This window comes from Lepidochelys kempii, chromosome 1 (genome assembly GCF_965140285.1).
Source record: "Lepidochelys kempii isolate rLepKem1 chromosome 1, rLepKem1.hap1, whole genome shotgun sequence".
NCBI classification, from domain to species: Eukaryota; Metazoa; Chordata; order Testudines; family Cheloniidae; genus Lepidochelys; species Lepidochelys kempii.
Window position 1 is genome coordinate 163,438,582 of NC_136380.1, and position 21,649 is coordinate 163,460,230.

The 21,649-nt window shown below is 45.1% G+C and overlaps 2 protein-coding genes and 1 pseudogene across 3 annotated transcripts in view; 1 reads left to right on the forward strand and 2 right to left on the reverse strand.

The window, feature by feature from the left end:
* Nucleotides 1-21,649, forward strand: part of SETD4 (SET domain containing 4) — a 78,117-nt gene that overhangs the window by 15,346 nt on the left and 41,122 nt on the right. The gene's annotated exons all lie outside the window — the stretch shown is intronic.
* The window catches only part of LOC140917797 (carbonyl reductase [NADPH] 1-like), a 24,867-nt pseudogene continuing 3,218 nt past the window's right edge, over nucleotides 1-21,649 (reverse strand). The window contains exons 2-4 of the transcript XR_013636409.1: nucleotides 11,158-11,463; nucleotides 3,949-4,059; nucleotides 1-828 (exon numbers count right to left, since the gene is read on the reverse strand). The product of XR_013636409.1 is annotated as a carbonyl reductase [NADPH] 1-like (transcript). The remainder of the gene's footprint in view (nucleotides 829-3,948; nucleotides 4,060-11,157; nucleotides 11,464-21,649) is intronic.
* Nucleotides 7,521-11,126, reverse strand: LOC140917787 (uncharacterized). Its single transcript, XM_073361337.2, has 2 exons — nucleotides 8,753-11,126; nucleotides 7,521-8,163 (listed from the first exon to the last, which is right to left on the reverse strand). The coding sequence occupies exons 1-2, from the start codon at nucleotides 9,309-9,311 to the stop codon at nucleotides 7,640-7,642; spliced, it is 1,083 nt and encodes a 360-aa protein (XP_073217438.1). The 5' UTR covers nucleotides 9,312-11,126; the 3' UTR covers nucleotides 7,521-7,639.

Genomic DNA, 21,649 nt, shown 5'->3' on the forward strand with positions numbered 1-21,649 from the left:
TCATAGCAAATATGTTGCCTAATTCTGTCATATAGCAATGCATTTTACAAACATTGGCCCAGATTGTGGCTTTAAAACATGGCCTGTGTTAGGCAGATAAGAGAAAAAGCCACGCAGCAATCATAGTTTTATGGAGAATCTCTACTACCCCATGAAAAGATATAGTACGTGCCCCCTCCACCTACTACACAATGGTTCAGCTCCACTGGCTGTTTTGGTGAAGGGTGTCTAGTGTCAAGCATGAAGTTAGATTAGTACCATGCTTGTAAGCTTCACAGTGATTTGTTACTGGTGGATGGGAAGAGAACTCTTTGTAACTTCACCCTTGAACATCTACGGAGGGACAGAATCTCATTATCACTTGAAGAGAAACACACCCAAAAATTGCTGTTCACCAAGTCTGTACAGCTTTTTCACTAACAAACTGCCCGTGAGGCCCATCAGCCTCAGGGGCTAAAAGCACTAAGTAAACTAGAGTCTCGGCTCCCTCATCTGGACTTTTAGGGGCATTGGGACCTGCCATGTCGGTTCTCATCCATCCAGGGCAACAGGCATTCAGAAGAATTTGATCAGCTTTCCTTTCCTCGTTCAACATCCGAGCTTGAATTCTGGACAAGACTGTGACTCCAATTTTAGACACACCATAAGCAGTATTTGGCCAGCCCTCCTTCTCATGCACTCCGTTCTTGGTATCTTCCACAAACTTCGTCATGAGCTTCACTAGCTCCTCCTCAGTGATTGTGTCACTGTGAAATTTCTGCTGCAGGTCTTGGCTACATCTCTTGAGTGTCCGAACACTTATGAAACTGGATACATTCACCACTCTGCCTATAAGAAGGAAAATACCACAGTGCAATCATCATCAAAATACTGTGAAGTATTAAAGTAAACAAGAATGGAAAGTGACTGATACCACAATAATTTGTCTATTAAAATAGATCAAATATTTATTAAAAAATAAATGGTCAAGTAGCATTGCCAAAAACTAAACAAAAGAATTCTGGACTAACAGCTGATACAAATGCTAAAAAACGAATAAACCAAATGAGAGTCTAAAAGTAATTTATAATGTATATATATTGTTGCTTAAGAATGCTAAAGACAGCCACAGATCCTCAGCTAAGACCAAGGAGCATGCAGTTCAGAAGGTGTGGAAACATGGTCTTTGCTTTTCCCCAATCCTGTACCCGCTGGGTTTCAGCAGGTCCCCAGTGTAATTTAGAGCAACGTACAGGTCTACAGACTCCTCCAACTTACTCCAGCTGCCAGTGCCCCAATAGAGTAGATGCAGTACCTGGGGATTAGCCAGGGACTATCTGTCTAACCACAAGGAGACGACGAAGGGGACATGCCCCAACATTTTAGGCATTACCTTTTGTCCTTTTGTTACTTTAAATGAGAAATGGATGATGGTGCAACTTTCACCAGGTTCCATTTCTTATTTAAAGTACCAGTGTGCCAGATTGAGTGAGACAAGCGCTCCAGAACTTTTTTGGGCTGGGAGGGCCTCTCCACATGATGAGGAATGCTGACCGTGGTTGTTATGCAGCAAGCCAGCTACAGGGCCAGAAGAGGCAAGCACCATCCCTCCACCAGTGCCTGTACCCTGGGGGATGCCCATTTAAGAAAGTGCTGGGGGCAGCCTCCATCTTGGTAGCATAGCTGGAATTATACTGCAAAAGAGGATGGGGCTGGAAATCTCCAGAGCCATCGCAGACTCAGCACAAGGTCTCTGTGGTGCTGTCTTTGCTCTTCTGTGGATCACCCAGGGTGCTCACACAGCTTGACAGATTCACTGGGTTCTGGGATGTTATGTGACCCTGCCTCAGCCAGTTACTGACCAGAATCTTTAAAAAAGCTATTTTCCATCTAAGAGAGCAGTTCAGACTATTTTGGGCCACACGATCCTTTCTCAACCAACTGTATTTCTCAGCCCGAGAGCGTGTAATAAATATAGTGGGCCAGATCTCAGCCGGAATGAATCAGTTAATGGAATGAGGTCACTTTCTAACTGCTGAGGCTTTGGTCCAGTTTTTATTATATTGTTGTAGATGTGCAGCTTCCACATTAGTCACATCCAACAACTTTTATAGCCAAACAGCCCAGGTCAAATGTCCACTTGTAAGTGTTTTTACACTCAAAATATCTCAGAAGTTTTTTTCTTCCCAAATTTGTATGTGGTTCCTTCTTTGTTTCTAAGGGCCTGTCTACACTTAAAATGCTACAGCGGCAAATCTGCACAGCTGCAGCTGCACCATGGGAGCACTTCAGTGTAGACGCTACCTACGCTGATGAGAGGGGTTCTCCTTTCGGTGCAGTTAATCCACCTTCCTGAGAGGTGGTAGCTAGGTCAACGGAAGGATTCTTCCATTGACCTAGTGCTGTCTATACCAGGAGTTAAATCTGTTTAGCTACATCTCTCAGGGGTAGGGTTGCCAACTTTCTACACGGAAAAAACTGAACACCCTTGCCTCGCCCCCCCTCCAAGGCCCCGCCCCCCGCTCACTCTGTCCCCCCTCCCCATTGCTCGCTCTCACCACCCTCACTCCCTCGCTCATTTTCACCAGGTTGGGGCAGGGGGTTGGGGTGTGTGGGGGGGTGAGGGCTCCGACTGTGGGTGCAGGCTCTGGTGTGGGGCCGGGGATGAGGGATTTGGGGTGCAGGAGGGAGCTCCAGGCTGAAGGGTTTGGAATGCAGGAGGGGGCTCTGGGCTGGGGCAGGGGGTTGGGGATTGTGGGGAGTAAGGTCTCAGGCTGGGGATGCGGGCTCTGGGGATGATGGGGCTGCAGGAGGGGGCTCCGGGCTGGGGCTGAGGGGTTCAACGTGTGGGAGGAGGCTATGGGCTGGGGAAGGGGGTTGGGGTGCAGGGGGTGTGAGTGCTCCAGATGGGGATGCGGGCTGTGGGTGGAGCTGGGGATGAGGGATTTGGGGTTGCAGGAGGGGGCTCCAGGCTGGGACTGATGGGTTCGGAGGGTGGGAGGGGGATCAGGGCTGGGGCAGGGGGCTAGGGCACAGGAGTGGGTCAGGGGTGCAGGTGGTGCTTACCTCAAGCAGCTCCCAGAAGCTCTGTGCTCCAGCTCCAAGGGGAGGTTCGGCCAGCAGCTCTGTGCACTGCCCTGTCTGCAGGCGCCGCCCCCACAGCTCCCATTAGCCGCAGTTCCCAGCCAATGGGAGCTGCAGAGCTGGCGCTTGCAGCATACGTAGCCCCTTGCCTGCCGCTATGTGTAGGAGCTGGAGGAGGGACATGCCACTGCTTCTGGGAGCTGTGTGGAGCCAAGGCAGGCAGGGAGCCTGCCTTAGCCCCGCTGTGCCGCTGACTGCACTTTTACCGGCCCGGTCAGTAGTGCTGACTGGAGCTGCCAGCGTCCCTTTTTGACTGGGCTTTCCAGTCGAAAACCAGACACCTGGCAACCCTACTCAGAGTTGTGGATTTTTCATGACCCGAGAGACGTAGCTATACTGCTGTAAAATCCTAGTGTAGACCAGGCCGAAGGCTGTGTCTAGACTAAACCTTTTCTTAAAATTACCCACCCTACTACCAATACAACTTCACCTATGGTAACAACGGTGGGAGTCTCTCACTGGGAGAGTTAATAAAGACTGACCACTGCTGTTTTCACTACTGCGCCAATGGACTTTGGTCAGAGTGTGTATATATGAATGACATGGTAGTTAAATGCTGCCAGGTGACTCTGCCCTGTTTATTCTAGTGCTCTCACATTGGGACCACTGATGGAGCTGAATCAGTTGTAGCAATGGTCGGAAATTGTAGGAAAATAAATCTAGTATACAGATTTGTAGTACTAAATAGTATGAGCAGTATAATAGTAATAGCATAATACTAAATATTGGCTACTTAAAATGTATGGCAAAATACACTGCGGTGGTCTAGTACTTCACCTCATTGAGGAAGAAGTTGTGACAATATTGTGAGTATGTTGAGCTTACCATGTGGTTTTATGAGCGGTAATAACATATTGCAGACATCTCTGGTTCCAAAAAAGTTGGTTTTCAGTGTTCCTCTGCTTGAATGTGAAAGGGTGTGGGATCATCAACTTTTTATAGAGAAAAAACAGCAACAACACAGGAGAGAGTCAAACTGCAAATCTGAACAATTACGTAATTATGTAAAAATTGACAGACAGGAACATGCGTCACACCTGAATCCCTATCTAGAAAAGGAGAATTTATTTGGGCTGGGGTGTGACTGTTCCCCTAGTGCAGTCTGACAGTTTTCTCCTTAAGAGACATGCAGGTAGTAGCCAACAGGAGCTAAGCATTCTCCCCACACTCTCTCCCACCAGGATCAGCACCTCTTCTTTTGTCTGGAAAGGCTAGTTGAGAATTTTGGACTACAACTTTGACTATGATTGGTAGGTTGCATAGAGAGAAAAAATAAATAAACTGGGCTAAAAGAACATTATTAAAGTTGCAAAATCAAGCGCTCCCAAAAGTTAAGAAATGCAAAAATTAAGGTTTCTTGTGTATATGCTGTCGTTAATTATATCACATACTATCTTTTCCCACACCTACGCAGGGAACGTTTTGCGGCATGAGAGGGCAGGGCATGGAGTTCTTTGGACCACTGTAGCCAGCAGCATTTAGAACAGCCTTAAACTCCTGCAAGCCCCAGGCTTGGGGTGATAGAAAGGTGGCATAGAGACACTCTTCCACATCTCAGCTGTCCCAACTGTGAGCTTGATGTAGATGAGTATTCAACCCAAATATTTCAAACAGCACTTACAGTGGAGCAAACTCAGATTCAAAAATTCAGAAGAGTCATCTGACTTATTTAGGGTATGTCTACACTACGGAATAAGGTCGAATTTATAGAAGTCGGTTTTTTAGAAATCGGTTTTATAAATTCGAGTGTGTGTGTCCCCACAGAAAATGCTCTAAGTGCATTAAGTGCATTAACTCGGCGGAGCGCTTCCACAGTACGGAGGCTAGAGTTGACTTCCGGAGCGTTGCACTGTGGGTAGCTATCCCACAGTTCCCGCAGTCTCCGCTGCCCATTGGAATTCTGGGTTGAGATCCCAATGCCTGATGGGGCTAAAACATTGTCGCGGGTGGTTCTGGGTACATATCGTCAGGCCCTCGTTCCCTCCCTCCCTCCGTGAAAGCAAGGGCAGACAATCATTTCGCGCCTTTTTTCCTGAGTTACCTGTGCAGACGCCATACCACTGCAAGCATGGAGCCCGCTCAGGTAACCGTCACCCTATGTCTCCTGGGTGCTGGCAGACGCGGTACGGCATTGCTACACAGTAGCAGCAACCCCTTGCCTTGTGGCAGCAGACGGTACAGTACGACTGGTAGCCGTCATCGTCATGTCCGAGGTGCTCCTGGTCGCCTCTGTGAGGTCGATCAGGAGCGCCTGGGCAGACATGGGCGCAGGGACTAAATTTGGAGTGGCTTGACCAGGTCATTCTCTTTAGTCCTGCAGTCAGTCCTATTGAACCGTCTTATGGTGAGCGGGCAGGCGATATGGACTGCTAGCAGTCGTACTGTACCATCTTCTGCCAGGCAGGCAAGAGATGAGGATTGCTAGCAGTCGTATTGTACCATCTTCTGCCAGGCAGGCAAGAGATGAAGATGGCTAGCAGTCGTACTGTACCATCTTCTGCCGAGCAGCCATGAGATGTGGATGGCATGCAGTCCTTCTGCACCGTCTGCTGCCAGCCAAAGATGTAAAAGATAGATGGAGTGGGTCAGAACAAGAAATAGACCAGATTTGTTTTGTACTCATTTGCCTCCTCCCCTGTCTAGGGGACTCATTCCTCTAGATCACACTGCAGTCACTCACAGAGAAGGTGCAGCGAGGTAAATCTAGCCATGTGTCAATCAGAGGCCAGGCTAACCTCCTTGTTCCAATAAGGACAATAACTTAGGTGCACCATTTCTTATTGGAACCCTCCGTGAAGTCCTGCCTGAAATACTCCTTGATGTACAGGCACCCACTTTGTTGATTTTAGCTCCCTGAAGCCAACCCTGTAAGCCGTGTCGTCAGTCGCCCCTCCCTCCGTCAGAGCAACGGCAGACAATCGTTCCGCGCCTTTTTTCTGTGCGGACGCCATACCAAGGCAAGCATGGAGGCCGCTCAGCTCACTTTGGCAATTAGGAGCACATTAAACACCACACACATTATCCAGCAGTATATGCAGCACCAGAACCTGGCAAAGCGATACCCGGCGAGGAGGCGACGTCAGCGCGGTCACGTGAGTGATCAGGACATGGACACAGATTTCTCTGAAAGCATGGGCCCTGCCAATGCATGCATCATGGTGCTAATGGGGCAGGTTCATACTGTGGAACACCGATTCTGGGCTCAGGAAACAAGCACAGACTGGTGGGACCGCATAGTGTTGCAGGTCTGGGATGATTCCCAGTGGCTGCGAAACTTTCGCATGCGTAAGGGCACTTTCATGGAACTTTGTGACTTGTTTTCCCCTGCCCTGAAGCACATGAATACCAAGATGAGAGCAGCCCTCACAGTTGAGAAGCGAGTGGCGATAGCCCTGTGGAAGCTTGCAACGCCAGACAGCTACCGGTCAGTTGGGAATCAATTTGGAGTGGGCAAATCTACTGTGGGGGCTGCTGTGATGCAAGTAGTCCACGCAATCAAAGATCTGCTGATATCAAGGGTAGTGACCCTGGGAAATGTGCAGGTTATAGTGGATGGCTTTGCTGCAATGGGATTCCCTAACTGTGGTGGGGCTATAGACGGAACCCATATCCCTATCTTGGCACCGGAGCACCAAGCCGCCGAGTACATAAACCGCAAGGGGTACTTTTCGATAGTGCTGCAAGCTCTGGTGGATCACAAGGGACGTTTCACCAACATCAACGTGGGATGGCCGGGAAAGGTGCATGATGCTCGCATCTTCAGGAACTCTGGTCTGTTTCAAAAGCTGCAGGAAGGGACTTTATTCCCAGACCAGAAAATAACTGTTGGGGAATGTTGAAATGCCTATATGTATCCTTGGGGACCCAGCCTACCCCTTAATGCCATGGCTCATGAAGCCGTACACAGGCAGCCTGGACAGTAGTCAGGAGCTGTTCAACTACAGGCTGAGCAAGTGCAGAATGGTGGTAGAATGTGCATTTGGACGTTTAAAGGCGCACTGGTGCAGTTTACTGACTCGCTTAGACCTCAGCGAAACCAATATTCCCACTGTTATTACTTCTTGCTGTGTGCTCCACAATATCTGTGAGAGTAAGGGGGAGACGTTTATGGCGGGGTGGGAGGTTGAGGCAAATCGCCTGGCTGCTGGTTACGCGCAGCCAGACACCAGGGCGGTTAGAAGAGCACAGGAGGGCGCGGTACGCATCAGAGAAGCTTTGAAAACCAGTTTCATGACTGGCCAGGCTACGGTGTGAAAGTTCTGTTTGTTTCTCCTTGATGAAACCCCCCGCCCCTTGGTTCACTCTACTTCCCTGTAAGCTTACCACCCGCCCCTCCTCCCTTCAATCACCGCTTGCAGAGGCAATAAAGTCATTGTTGCTTCACATTCATGAATTCTTTATTCATTCATCACACAAATAGGGGGATGACTACCAAGGTAGCCCAGGAGGGGTGGTGGAGGAGGGAAGGAAAATGCCACACAGCACTTTAAGCACAGCACTTTAAAAGTTTACAACTTTAAAATTTATTGAATGACAGCCTTCTTTTTTTTGGGCAATCCTCTGTGGTGGAGTGGCTGGTTGGCCGGAGGCCCCCCCACCGCGTTCTTGGGCGTCTGGGTGTGGAGGCTATGGAACTTGGGGAGGAGGGCGGTTGGTTACAGAGGGGCAGCAGTGGCAGTCTGTGCTCCAGCTGCCTTTGCTGCAGCTCAACCATACACTGGAGCATACTGGTTTGGTCCTGCAGCAGCCTCAGCATTGAATCCTGCCTCCTCTCATCACGCTGCCGCCACATTTGAGCTTCAGCCCTGTCTTCAGCCCGCCACTTACTCTCTTCAGCCCGCCACCTCTCCTCCCGGTCATTTTGTGCTTTCCTGCACTCTGATATTATTTGCCTCCACGCATTCATCTGTGCTCTGTCAGTGTGGGAGGACAGCATGAGCTCGGAGAACATTTCATCGCGAGTGCGTTTTTTTTCTTTCTTTCTAAGCTTCACTAGCCTCTGGGAAGGAGAAGATCCTGTGATCATTGAAACACATGCAGCTGGTGGAGAAAATAAAAGGGACAGCGGTATTTAAAAAGACACATTTTATAAAACAGTGGCTACAGTCTTTCAGGGTAAACCTTGCTGTTAACATTACATACATAGCACATGTGCTTTCGTTACAAGGTCGCATTTTGCCTCCTCCCACCGCGTGACTACCCCCTCAACCTTCCCCCCTCCCTGTGGCTAACAGCGGGGAACATTTCTGTTTAGCCACAGGCAAACAGCCCAGCAGGAATGGGCTCCTCTGAGTGTCCCCTGAAGAAAAGCACTCTATTTCAACCAGGTGACCATGAATTATATCTCACTCTCCTGAGGATAACACAGAGAGATAAAGAACGGATGTTGTTTGAATGCCAGCAAACATACACTGCAATGCTTTGTTCTACAGTGATTCCCGAGTATGTGTTACTGGCCTGGAGTGATAAAAGTGTCCTACCATGAAGGACGCAATAAGGCTGCCCTCCCCAGAAACCTTTTGCAAAGGCTTTAGGACTACATCTAGGAGAACCGGAAATGCCAGGGCAAAGTAATCCTTTCACATGCTTGCTTTTAAACCATGTATAGTATTTTAAAAGGTACACTCACCAGAGGTCCCTTCTCCGCCTGCTGGGTCCAGGAGGCAGCCTTGGGTGGGTTCGGGGGGTACTGGCTCCAGGTCTAGGGTGAGAAACAGTTCCTGGCTGTCGGGAAAACCGGTTTCTCCACTTGCTTGCTGTGAGCTATCTTCTTCGTCCCCAAAACCTGCTTCCGTATTGCCTCCATCTCCATTGAAGGAGTCAAACAACACGGCTGGGGTAGTGGTGGCTGAACCCCCTAAAATGGCATGCAGCTCATCATAGAAGCGGCATGTTTGGGGCTCTGACCCAGAGCGGCTGTTCGCCTCTCTGGTTTTCTGGTAGGCTTGCCTCAGCTCCTTCAGTTTCACGCGGCACTGCTTCGGGTCCTTGTTATGGCCTCTGTCCTTCATGCCCTGGGAGATTTTCACACAGGTTTTGGCATTTCGAAAACTGGAACGGAGTTCTGATAGCACGGATTCCTCTCCCCAAACAGCGATCAGATCCCATACCTCCCGTTCGGTCCATGCTGGAGCTCTTTTGCGATTCTGGGACTCCATCATGGTCACCTGTGCTGATGAGCTCTGCATGGTCACCTGCAGCTTGCCACGCTGGCCAAACAGGAAATGAGATTCAAAAGTTCGCGGTTCTTTTCCTGTCTACCTGGCCAGTGCATCTGAGTTGAGAGTGCTGTCCAGAGCGGTCATAATGGAGCACTCTGGGATAGCTCCCGGAGGCCAATACCATCGAATTGTGTCCACAGTACCCCAAATTCGAGCCGGCAACGTCGATTTAAGCGCTAATCCACTTGTCAGGGGTGGAGTAAGGAAATCGATTTTAAGAGCCCTTTAAGTCGAAATAAAGGGCTTCATTGTGTGGACGGGTGCAGGTTTACATCGATTTAAGGCTGCTAAATTCGACCTAAAGTCCTAGTGTAGACCAGGGCTTAGAAGAAGGAAGTGAAACTGGTCTTTGGGAGAATGGTGGAGTTTATTTGCCATTTATTTATTCTTCAGTTATAATCAAGTCACCCCCCTGGTGACTCAGCTATCAGTCAAGATAGCATGCTGACCCAGTTACAACAGTTAAAAGTTGTACAGTTAACAGGACCTAGTTGCACTGTAACCAGGCCCCTGTAAAAGGGGCCTTAATCCTGTTGGAGGATGGGAAAGCTGCTTAAATTGATTGCAACCTGCGTGACAGTCAATCAAAGGAGGGATTTGGCCCCAACTCAGTCACAGAACAGTAAACTTTCCAGGGCAGATTCAAATTGCTCAGACATTGGTTGCACAAGAAATTGAAGTTTGAAATGTGATACTTAGTTAATACACCTGGAAGTATTATGTGTGGTGAACAGTATAATTAAGTGTGCAATACAATTTTCATGGTATCACTCTGCTTCTATGTGCTCAGAACTTTCTGGAGAATTCCTCACATCCCAGTCCTCAAAACACCAGCTCACATGCTTAATTTGATGATTGTAATCAATGGGACTATTTATAATAATAAAGTTAAGTATATGTGTGAATGCTTTCAGAATCAGGACTATAGTTTGGAAGTTTTCATGCTTATTTTTACTCCAAAAATGGAAGAAAATTCTCCCCACCTTTTTGGAGATATATAAATGAAGAAAAATATCCCTTTGTCAAAAAAAAACACAAGTAACTCTTGCTAATTTTTGTTACCTCATGTAAGTAAAAAACAACAACCAGAAACTGAATATTTAATTTTCAAAATGTAATATTGCATTGACATAAGTTTATTACTTGCTTTTCTATGTTTTAAATGTTAGTACTGAATTGCATACAATACCTACAAGGCTGTTTTTCTTATTCCCTGACATATTTTGGATCAAGAGGATCTCCAGCTATGTCTTTTAGGGACCATAGCACGGTCTGTTTGTTAGCTCTGTTTTCCAGAGCCATAACAGTGTGCTTCTGTTGGATTTGCACTATCAGCAGAGCTAGTTTCTTCTAAAATGGTCAACTGGATTGAGGCAGTGAACTTCCTCTTTGATATTATTTGTTATTATGATGATTTAACTTTAAAATAATAATGAAGTTTAAATGGAAAATTTAAGGAAATCAAACCAAGTTACCACTCCACTCCTCTACCCAAATTCCACTAATAAAATGTGTGCATAAATTTGGGTACCATAATAGAGCCCTGATCCAGATAATGGCCTCCTGGTGTTAATACAACAATAATTATTAACAATTATAACACCAAGCACAAAGCAATGCACATTACACCACATATTTTGCTACTATCCTAATCTTATGTACACTGAAGCCCTGTCTGCACTAAAATGATAGCTGTGTCAGCGAATCGAGTCACTACACAGTGTAGACATAATCTAATTTTGTCCATGGAACCACGTTCAAACCTTGCTCAGGCCAAAGCAAGGTCTTGTCAATCAGCCAGCATTCTATCTTTGAACCAGAATCCTGTGTTGTTAACCAGCACATTCAGCCCTCTGTATTTCTCCTTCAGGAAGTTGGTGATGTCCAGCTGGTGGAAAAGCGGGCTCAGTCCCTCCTCCTGCAGCTTTGCCACCACAGCTTGATCCCGTCCTGGGTCCCGGGCTGTCAGGTACACATCCCCAGTGAACTGCTTACACAGAGCCCGCACAATAGCAAATCCAATCCCTTTGTTGGCCTCAGTCACCACAGCTACTGGTGTGCTGCTGGACATCCTCCTGGGCTAGTAAATTCCAAAGCAAAACTCACTGGGGACTACTTCCTGCAAAAGGCAAAAATAGGTCTGCATCAATGGACTTGGCACATTAGACCATTATTACCTCTCTGCCAGTATGCTGTATAATTCCACTCACAGGTGCCAGGATCTGAAAGTAACAGAAAACTCTGAAGGTTAGCAAACCTCAGTCACACAGCAATGCCTGCTCTGCACAGCCTGTGCTCCACCTCTGCTCCCATCCCAGCCTGAAACCAGCCCCCTCCTAGCAGCCTGCCATGCATAATACACAGTCCCAGGCACTCCTCCTGGCTTCCTTCTAGCACCCTGTGGGGGAAGGGAATAGGGAGACTCAGCATGCAGTGGGGATATCTATGCCTGTAGTAAGTAATTTAGCTGATAACATAGAGCCTATGGGTATTTGGGGAAGAGGGTTTTTCACTCCAATTTCTATCATCAAGCAAGTAGCCCATCAGGAGGTAATGTGGCACTAGTACTCTCATGGCTGCACCAGTCAGACATGCTTATTGGTGCTGGGCTACTTCACTTGTAGCTGAGGCATTGAGCAGAGCTGAGTTAGAGCAGATCTAGTGCCTGATGTTGCCCCTGCTCTCAGCCTAATGCCCGCTGCTCCAGTTATTGCCCTGTCCCCAGCGACTTGCCTGCAGTTACTCCTGAGGGCATTCTGCACCAAAAAATTAAAAATTCTGCACACAATATTTTAAAATTCAGCAAATTTTATTTGTCAAATAAATGTGGAGGTGCTGGCAGTGGGGAGCACAGGCCACTGGCTGCACAGAGGTGGGCAATCACTGTGCAGCTCCCCCCCTGGAGACACTCAGCGGTGAGGCTGCACCCAACCCTGACACAGCACAAGGACTGGGCATGGCCCAGAAACACCCCAGGGTCCTGCCCCTCTATGCCAGGTGTGGCAGGTATGGGCAGGCAGGCTCAGCAAGACAGGATCCCCCTACTGTTACTCGTACCTTCTTGTCAACTGTTTGAAATGGGCCACCGTGATTGCACTACAAAAGTGATTTTTCCTCCTGTTGATAATAGCTCACTTCCACTTTAATTGAATTGTCTTGTTAGAACTGACTGCCCACTTGGTAAGGCAACTCCCATCTTTTCATGTACAGTACTGTGTATATATATTCTGCATACTGTATTTTCCACTCCATGCATCTGATGAAATGGGTTTTAGCCCATGAAAGCTTTTGCCCAAATAAATTTGTTAGTCTCTAAGGTGCCACAAGGACTCCTCCTTGTTTTTCCTGACACAGACTAACACGGGGACCAGTCTGATACTCTGTGCAAGTTTTGTTGCAAATGTAAAACAGTGCTAGCAACAATGATCTACATGGTCATATTTTAATCATATAATGTCACACCCTGACATCTAGTTTTGAGCTGGGGAAGAAGACATCAGGAACTGACCTTGTGTACATTGACGCACTCACTCTGCCTAGGTGCGCAGCATGATGGAGCCGTTTGCCCACATGACCTCTTTTGGCTGCTGTTGGATCGCCTATCACTTTGTTACTGGGTGCAAGGGTAATAAAGTGTTGTTACCCTTGTTGTGTGAGTAAAGGGCAACAGCACTGTGCTTGACATGCCCTGACTGAGGAGTTCAAAGTCAGCTGAACTGCACTTGCTAAGCAGAGGATAGGGGTGCCAAAGCCCAGTGGAGGAGAGGGAGGGAGGGGAGAGATGTTTCTGTCTGGTCCTTGCATAAGGGTCCTAGACACTATTTGAAACGCACCCCCCCCCATTTAATGACAGAGCTGATTAAGGCTCAATTGAAAGTCTTTTGTTATGGATACTAAAGCTGAAATCACTGATAACCAGGTCTAAGCGTTAGACCTGGTAGGTGACAGTCTCTCTAGAAAATGAGACTGCCCAGCCCGCGGTAGCAGTGAGGCTCCCCCACACTAACTGCTGAAATCCCTGAGAGCTGAAAGAATAGAGTGGTGGGATCTCAGGACATTCCAGAGGTTGCAGGAGAGAGGGCAGTGGTGGAGCGAGTAGCCGTGGAGCATGTGGCGACTGGGCGAGTGGCCAATGGCAGCGCGAGTGCTGGCAGAGTGAGTGGCCAACGTCAGAACAAGTGGTGGAGGAGCAGCATTGCTCAGTGCCTCCCTCCTACCCTCCACAGGTAGGAGGGGAACTCACACAAATGGACCTCTGAACCTTTGCTGACTAAAGACAATTGTGAGTGGGGTGCGGTGAAGGGAGAGGGGAGTGGTGTGTTAAAGCATCTTTGTCAGACTTTCACACTGCAAGGTGAGAGACTGAGGAAAAGGACACTGCCTAGCATACTCTGGGGTGGGTGTTTTGTTCATGGTCATATGTTTTCACATCATGCTTGTGGTGTTTTCCCAAATTTCCTCCCTTGGTATCCTACTGTTAATTGAATTGTCTCACTAGACTGACCTCACACTTGTAAGGCAACTCCCATCTTTTCATGTATTTATACCAGCTCTTGTATTTTCTACTCCATGCATCTGATGAAGTAGGTTCTAGTCCACGAAAGCTTATGCCCAAATAAATTTGTTAGTCTCCAAGGTGCCATAAGGACTTCTCTTTGTTTTTGCTGATACAGACTAACACTGCTACCACTCTGAAAAGTTTTGCATGGTGGCTGAAAAGGACTTCTGGTATGGATCTAGGAAATGTTATTTTAACTGGCCTATGTGTTGTTTTACACCTAAATTTCCTGTGGTGATAAATGGAGAAAAAAATCTATTTTGTACCAGTTTTTTTTACAATTCAATTAAAGTAAAAGCAAAGTTAAAATTACAGAAGGCTTCTTTACAGGTGTAGCAATCTTAAAATGTGGGATTACATCCTGGTGGATTATTCCATAGGTTGTGATCTTACACCCCCTGGTTCGTACTTTGAGCCTAGTATTATGGTGATTCAAATAATTCCAACTATTGGGAATGTGTTGCAAGGTAATAAACTTAAGAAGGCACAGAAGGACAGGAATATGATGCAAATGAAATGAATAATTATGGAGAAAAGAAAAGAAACAAAAAGAAGAAAAACAGTGGAATATAAAATGGCTTGACATAAGTAATTGAACATAGGGGAAGCCTCATTTTTTGGAAGACAGGATTAGGGAGGTAACTGGATCAGCAGACTGAAAATGGAATGTTTTTGCTAAAATAAGCAAATGGGTCAGTAAGCTAAAAAACAGAAAGTCTGAGCTTGCTAATATAAGCAGGGGAACATCCAGGGAACCATTTACTAAGAACAAGATACCAATGGACAAGAGAAATTGGGAGTGTAAAGATGAGGCAAAAAGTAAAGTCAAACATGGATAGCATGTGGACAGAGCATGCTGTACAGAGATTGGTTCCTGCAAAGTAACCAAGCCAATCCCACATATGATGCAATGTATAGTGAATGAAATGTGAAGAGTAAATCTACATTAAGGAAGGAGGTTTGGATGTGTGGTATCCCTTGTACCCACTCCCATTCTTCATCCTGATCTACTCAAATATAGTTTGATTGTGTGCCAGTAAAGAAACCTCAGTAATGAGTTTGGAGTAGAGCGGAGTGTGACATTGCACCCCATAAAGCTTTATGGAAAAATGCTTATGAATGTATATATGTCATAAGTGAAATATGTTTTATGCTACATATATCATGTAACATATCTCTGTAAAGGTTAAGATCTACTGAATCTATTCATCCTAGTTGTATGCATGTATCATTTTTGTATTCAAAGTTATGAATATTGGCTGTGTACTGGTTTGATTTTAAGTAGCCTTAGTAAGGCATTTGGGCAGCTTCTTTAGAAAGGAATTTGCAAGTTAAGTGCCCAATCAAGAAACACTTAACGAACAATGGATCTTGGAAGGCTCCAATCCACATAAGAAGTCAACTTGAGGATGTACAAGGTAGCATGTGAACTATGGCTGCTACCTGTAAGTTCTGAGTCATGCTGGGCATGTGTCTTGCCCATGTGACTCCAAAACTCCATCTTGTAGCTGGGATTCTACAGAGGGGGAGGGAGGGGTGTCCAACCACAAGAGAAAGTCTATTTAAACGCCTGGGAGAGCCCTCCATTTTGTCTTCAGCTGGCTCAAGAGATAGCCTCTCCATCCCCAAAGGATACCTGAAGGAAACTGGAACAAAGGACAGTAACCACAGGGGGTGTGAGTGATTGCTGGACCCAGACTAGAAGGAGACTAGTCTGTAAAAGGAAACTTACTGGAACACCTCTGAGGGTGAGGTTTTATATGTATTCAGTCTTCTTATGTATTAGGCATAGGCTTGCATGTTTTATTTTATTTTGTTTGGTAATTCACTTTGTTCTGTTTGTTACTACTTGGAACCACTTAAATCCTACTTTTTGTATTTAATAAAATCACTTTTTACTTATTAATTAACCCAGAGTATGTATTAATACCTGGGGGACAAACAGCTGTGCATATCTCTCTATCAGTGTTATAGAGGGCGAACAATTTATGAGTTTACCCTGCATAAGCTTTATACAGGGTAAAACAGATTTATTTGGGGTTTGGACCCCGTTGGGAATTGGGCATCTGAGTGTTAGAGACAGGAACACTTCTTAATCTTTCAGTTAAGCTTGCAGTTTGGGGGACGTGGTTCAGACCGGGGTCTGTGTTTGTGGCCGGCAAGCATGTTTGGCACAACCAGGCAGGGTTCTGGAGTCCCAAGCTGGCAGGAGAAGCAGGGGCAGAAGTAGTCTTGACACATCAGTTGGCAGCCCCCAGGGGGTTTCTGTGATCCAACCCGTCATACAGAGTTCCTGGGAACCAAGCTGATGAGGTCTCAGGAACCACCCCAACATACTCCTGAGTGGATAAGAACATAAGAATGGCCACACTGGGTCAGACCAAAGGTCCATCCAGCCCAGTATCCTGTCTACCGACAGTGGCCAATACCAGGTGCCCCAGAGGGAGTGAACCTAACAGGTAATGATCTACTGATCTCTCTCCTGCCATCCATCTCCACCCTCTGACAAACAAAGGCTAGGGACACCATTCCTTACCCACCCTGGCTAATAGCCATTAATGGACTTAACCTCCATGAATTTATCCAGTTCTCTTTTAAACTCTGTTATAGACTGAGCCTTCATAACCTCCTTAGGCAAGGAGTTCCACAGGTTGACTGTGCACTGAATGAAGAAGAACTTCCCTTTATTTGTTTTAAACCTGCTACCCATTAATTTCATTTGGTGGCACCTAGTTCTTATATTATGGGAACAAGTAAATAACTTTTCCTTATTCACTTTCTCCACACCACTCATGATTTTATATTCCTCTAGCATATCTCCCCTTAGTCTCCTCTTTTCCAAGCTGAAAAGTCCTAGCTTCTTTAATCTCTCCTTGTATAGGACCCTTTCCAAACCCCTAATCATTTTAGTTGCCCTTTTATGAACCTTTTCTAATGCCAGTATATCTTTTTTGAGATGAGGGGACCACATCTGTACGCAGTATTCAAGATGTGGGCGTACCATGGATTTACATAATGGCAATAAGATATTCTCCATATTATTCTCTATCCCTTTTTTAATGATTCCTGACATCCCGTTTGCTTTTTTGACTGCTGCTGCACATTGCATGGACGTCTTCAGAGAACTATCCACGATGACTCCAAGATCTTTCTCCTGATTAGTTGTAGCTAAATTAGCCCCCATCATATTGTATGTATAGTTGGAGTTATTTTTTCCAATGTGCATCACTTTACATTTATCCACATTAAATTTCATTTGCCATTTTGTTGCCCATTCACTTAGTTTTGTGAGATCTTTTTGAAGTTCTTCACAATCAGCTTTGGTCTTAACTATCCTGAGCAGTTTAGTATCATCTGCAAACTTTGTCACCTCGCTGTTTACCCCTTTCTCCATATTATTTATGAATAAGTTGACTAGGATTGGTCCTAGGACTGATCCTTGGGGAACACCACTAGTTACCCCTCTCCATTCTGAAAATTTACCATTTATTCCTACCCTTTGTTCCCTATCTTTTAACTAGTTCTCAATCCATGAAAGGATCTTCTCTCTTATCCCATGACAACTTAATTTACGTAAGAGCCTTTGGTGAGGGACCTTGTCAAAGGCTTTCTGGAAATCTAAGTACACTATGTTCACTGGATCCCCCTTGTCCACATGCTTCTTGCCTCCCTCAAAGAACTCTAACAGATTAGTAAGACATGATCTCCCTTTACAGAAACCATGTTGACTTTTGCGCAACAATTTATCTTCTCCTACGTGTCTGACAATTTTATTCTTTACTATTGTTTCAACTAATTTGCCCTGTACTGACATTAGACTTACCGCTCTGCAATTGCCAGGATCACCTCTAGAGCCCTTCTTAAATATTGGTGTTACATTAGCTATCTTCCAGTCATTGGGTACAGTAGCTGATTTAAAGGACAGGTTACAAACCATAGTTAATAGTTCCGCAATTTCACATTTGAGTTCTTTCAGAACTCTTGGGTGAATGCCATCCGGTCCCGGTGACTTGTTACTGTTAAGTTTCTCAATTAATTCCAAAACCTCCTCCAGTGACCCTTCAATCTGTGACAATTCCTCAGGATTTGTCACCTACAAAAGACAGCTCAGGTTTGGGAATCTCCCTAACATCCTCAGCCGTTAAGACTGAAGCAAAGAATTCATTTAGTTTCTCTGCGATGACTTTATCGTCTTTAAGTGCTCCTTTTGTATCTCGATCATCCAGGGGCCCCGCTGGTTGTTTAGCAGGCTCCCTGCTTCTGATGTACTTAAAAAACATTTTGTTATTACCTTCTGAGTTTTTGGCTAGCTGTTCTTCAAACTCCTTTTTGGCTTTTCTTATTACATTTTTACATTTAATTTGGCAGTGTTTATGCTCCTTTCTATTTATCTCACTAGGATTTGACTTCCACTTTTTAAAAGATGCCTTTTTATCTCTCACTGCTTCCTTTACATGGTTGTTAAGCCACAATGGCTCTTTTTTAGTTCTTTTACTGTGTTTTTAAACGTGGGTGTTTTTAAATACATTTGAGCCTCTATTATGGTGTCTTTGAAAAGTGTCCATGCAGCTTGCAGGGATTTCACTCTAGTCACTGTACCTTTTAATTTCTGTTTAACTAACCTCCTCATTTTTGCAGAGTTCCCCTTTCTGAAATTAAATGCTACAGTGTTGGGCTGTTGAGGTGTTCTTCTCACCACAGGAATGTTAAATGTTATTCTAGTATGGTCACTATTTCCAAGCGGTCCTGTTATAGTTACGTCTTGGACCAGATCCTGCGCTCCATTCAGGACTAGATCGAGAGTTGCCTCTCCCCTTGTGGGTTCCTGTGCCAGCTGCACCAAGAAGCAGTCATTTAAAGTATCGAGAAATTTTGTCTCTGCATTTCATCCTGAGGTGACATGTACCCAGTCAGTATGGGGATAATTGAAATCCCCCGCTATTATTAATTTCTTTATTTTGATAGCCTCTCTAATCTCCCTTAATATTTCATCATCACTATTACTGTCCTGGTCAGGTGGTCGATAATAGATCCCTACTGTTATATTCTTATTAGAGCATGGAATTACTATCCATAGAGATTCTATGGAACATGTGGATTCATTTAAGATTTTTATTTCATTTGATTCTACATTTTCTCTCACATATAGTGCCACTCCCTCACCCCGCACGACCTGTTCTGTTCTTCCGATATATTTTGTACCCCGGAATGATTGTGTCCCATTGATTGTCCTCACTCCATCAGGTTTCTGTGATGCCTATTATATCAATATCCTCCTTTAACACGAGGCACTTTAGTTCACCCATCTTATTATTTAGACTTCTAGCATTTGTGTACAAGCACTTTAAAAACTTGTCACTGTTTATTTGTCTGCCCTTTTCTTATGTTTCAGATTCTTTTTGGAAATGTTTCTCATCTGATCTGGCCCATACTTTATCCTCTTCCATCCTCTCCTCCTGACTAAAACCTAGAGAATCTCTATCAATAGATTCTCCTCTAAGAGAAGTCTCTGTCCGATCCACGTGCTCCTCTGCAGCAATCGGCTTTCCCCCATCTTAGTTTAAAAACTGCTCTGCAACCTTTTTAATGTTAAGTGCCAGCAGTCTGGATCCACTTCGGTTTAGGTGGAACCCATCCTTCCTGTATAGGCTCCTCCATCCCAAAAGTTTCCCCAGTTCCTAATAAATCTAAACCCCTCCTCTCTACACCATCGTCTCATCCACGCATTGAGACTCTGAAGCTCTGCCTACCTACCTGGCCCTGCATGTGGAACTGGAAGCATTTCTGAGAATGCCACCATAGAGGTCCTGGATTTCAGTCTCTTTCCTAGCAGCCTAAATTTGGCCTCCAGGATGTCTCTCCTACCCTTCCCTATGTCATTGATACCTTGGATATGGTCATTGGATAAGGTCTCAGAAGCTACCCCAACAACGTAGAGCCACACTTGTGGTCTTTCACTGTGCTGGAGCAGTGTCCACATGGGACACTATTGTGCAGCAAGCTGGTGCACTGTAGATTCACATCCTGGCTTGCTGCAACTTGCTGCGTAGACAGGCCTTTATTAGTTTTACAATCAGTGTAGCAGTGAGCACTATCAAGTTGGTCTCATCAGGCCCTTGTGTTCAGGTTGCATTTTCCTTCATGACTATTTTTATTATTAAAATAGGTTGATTTCTTTGGGAGTAAATCAACAACTGACAGCTTGTATGCAAAGAGCATTCTGGAAACTTTGACCAGTAAAAATACAAGTATTGCAGCTACACATCCTAAATATCAAGTACACACGGCATATCATAGTATCCTGACAATATTTATTTCATTTATGTTTATGGACCTGTATTCAGGATAACGTGAAATTGTTACTGACTGTCTAGAATTGTGTTCTCACGTTTTTTGGTGCCTGGTGAAATAGAAAGTGGCTATAATATGCAGAAATGTAGTAGAGCTCCAATAACTTGTTTATGCTCAGATCGCAAACATTGGACAGGGCCAGATTGAGTGGTATTTCTGTGTTGCTGAGTATGCCTGGGAGGCAGTTTGAATTAGTTTTTCATTTGGTATTATTATTAAATTATATTTATTACAGCAGTGATACTCAGATCTCAGTGGTTCAGGAGCCAAATTAGCGATCAACATTACCAAGAAGAGCCACAGTAGTGTGAATGACAGGGGAAATATTTAGTTTTATATATCTAAAATATTCTCACAGCAAGTAAGTTGATAACTTAAGTGGCTGATAACATAGTAAAAGCCTCCTGATGGGCTAATGATTAAACCACAGTGTGTTAATATGTGCTGCAGAGAGCCGCAGGAGACACATTAAAGAGCCACTTGCAGCTCGTGAGCCCCAGTCAAAGTGTCACTGTGTTACATTTATGCCTAAGGCCCCATTGTACGAATGCATAGTAAAAGACAGTCCCTGTCCTAATGAAGTTACAATCTAAAATAATCCTGATAAATCAGGTTTACCCGCTATCCTTACAATTCAATCTGTGCATAGAAGCCTGGGGATGAAAGTTTGGAAGAAAGATTAGGGAGAAAGAATTATAAAAATACTTAAAAAGAACAAAAAAAAAGTTTCACTGCCTCTCTTGGGCGTATTGGTCAGGGCATTCAACACAGAGCTGGAATAAATTAAAATAATTTGTTTACATGGCACTTATCAAGCAGTTGAACTGTTCATGTTTTGTAGTATTAGAAGAGTGAGGTGAAAATCAGCAATAAAATGTTATCCTATTTTTTGTGTTACCAGAGGAAATAGGTTAATTTATTCTGAAGCTGTGGACAAAAGGCTAGGACTACCTGAATTTATTAATTCACTGTGGGCATGAGAACAACACAAAATGTGAATTAATTTACAATGGGCTAAAAATTACTCTCAGGGTGAATCTGAGTATAGATCTAATATCTCCAAGCTTTTACTTTGAATTATCAAACTGCTCTTTAGCTTCAGAAGATTGAGTATCCCAGATGGGTCCTACTCTCATTGAAGTCAATGGGATTTTGCTGCAGACTTCAGTGGGAGCAGAATGAGGCCCTATTTACTGAAGAGTTTGAGGAAGCATTCAACCAAACAGCATATACAGTTTCTTGGGGACCTCTGGGCTGAGAATATAATGATTTGCAGGAACGGTTTAGCATTAATCAATGCCAAGCCATCCATCTTTCCCATCTCACTTAAAATGAAAAGACTTTCTATTCCAGAGGTGGGCAAAATACGGCCCACGGGCCACGTCTGGCCTGCGAG

Coding starts and splice junctions, on each gene's coding strand:
- LOC140917787 (XM_073361337.2), bottom strand. CDS start 9,311: ATGCAGAGCTCATCAGCACAGGTGACCATGATGGAGTCCCAGAATCGC. Junction 8,164..8,752: donor AGGCGGAGAAGGGACCTCTG/GTGAGTGTACCT, acceptor TTTCTCCACCAG/CTGCATGTGTTTCAATGATC.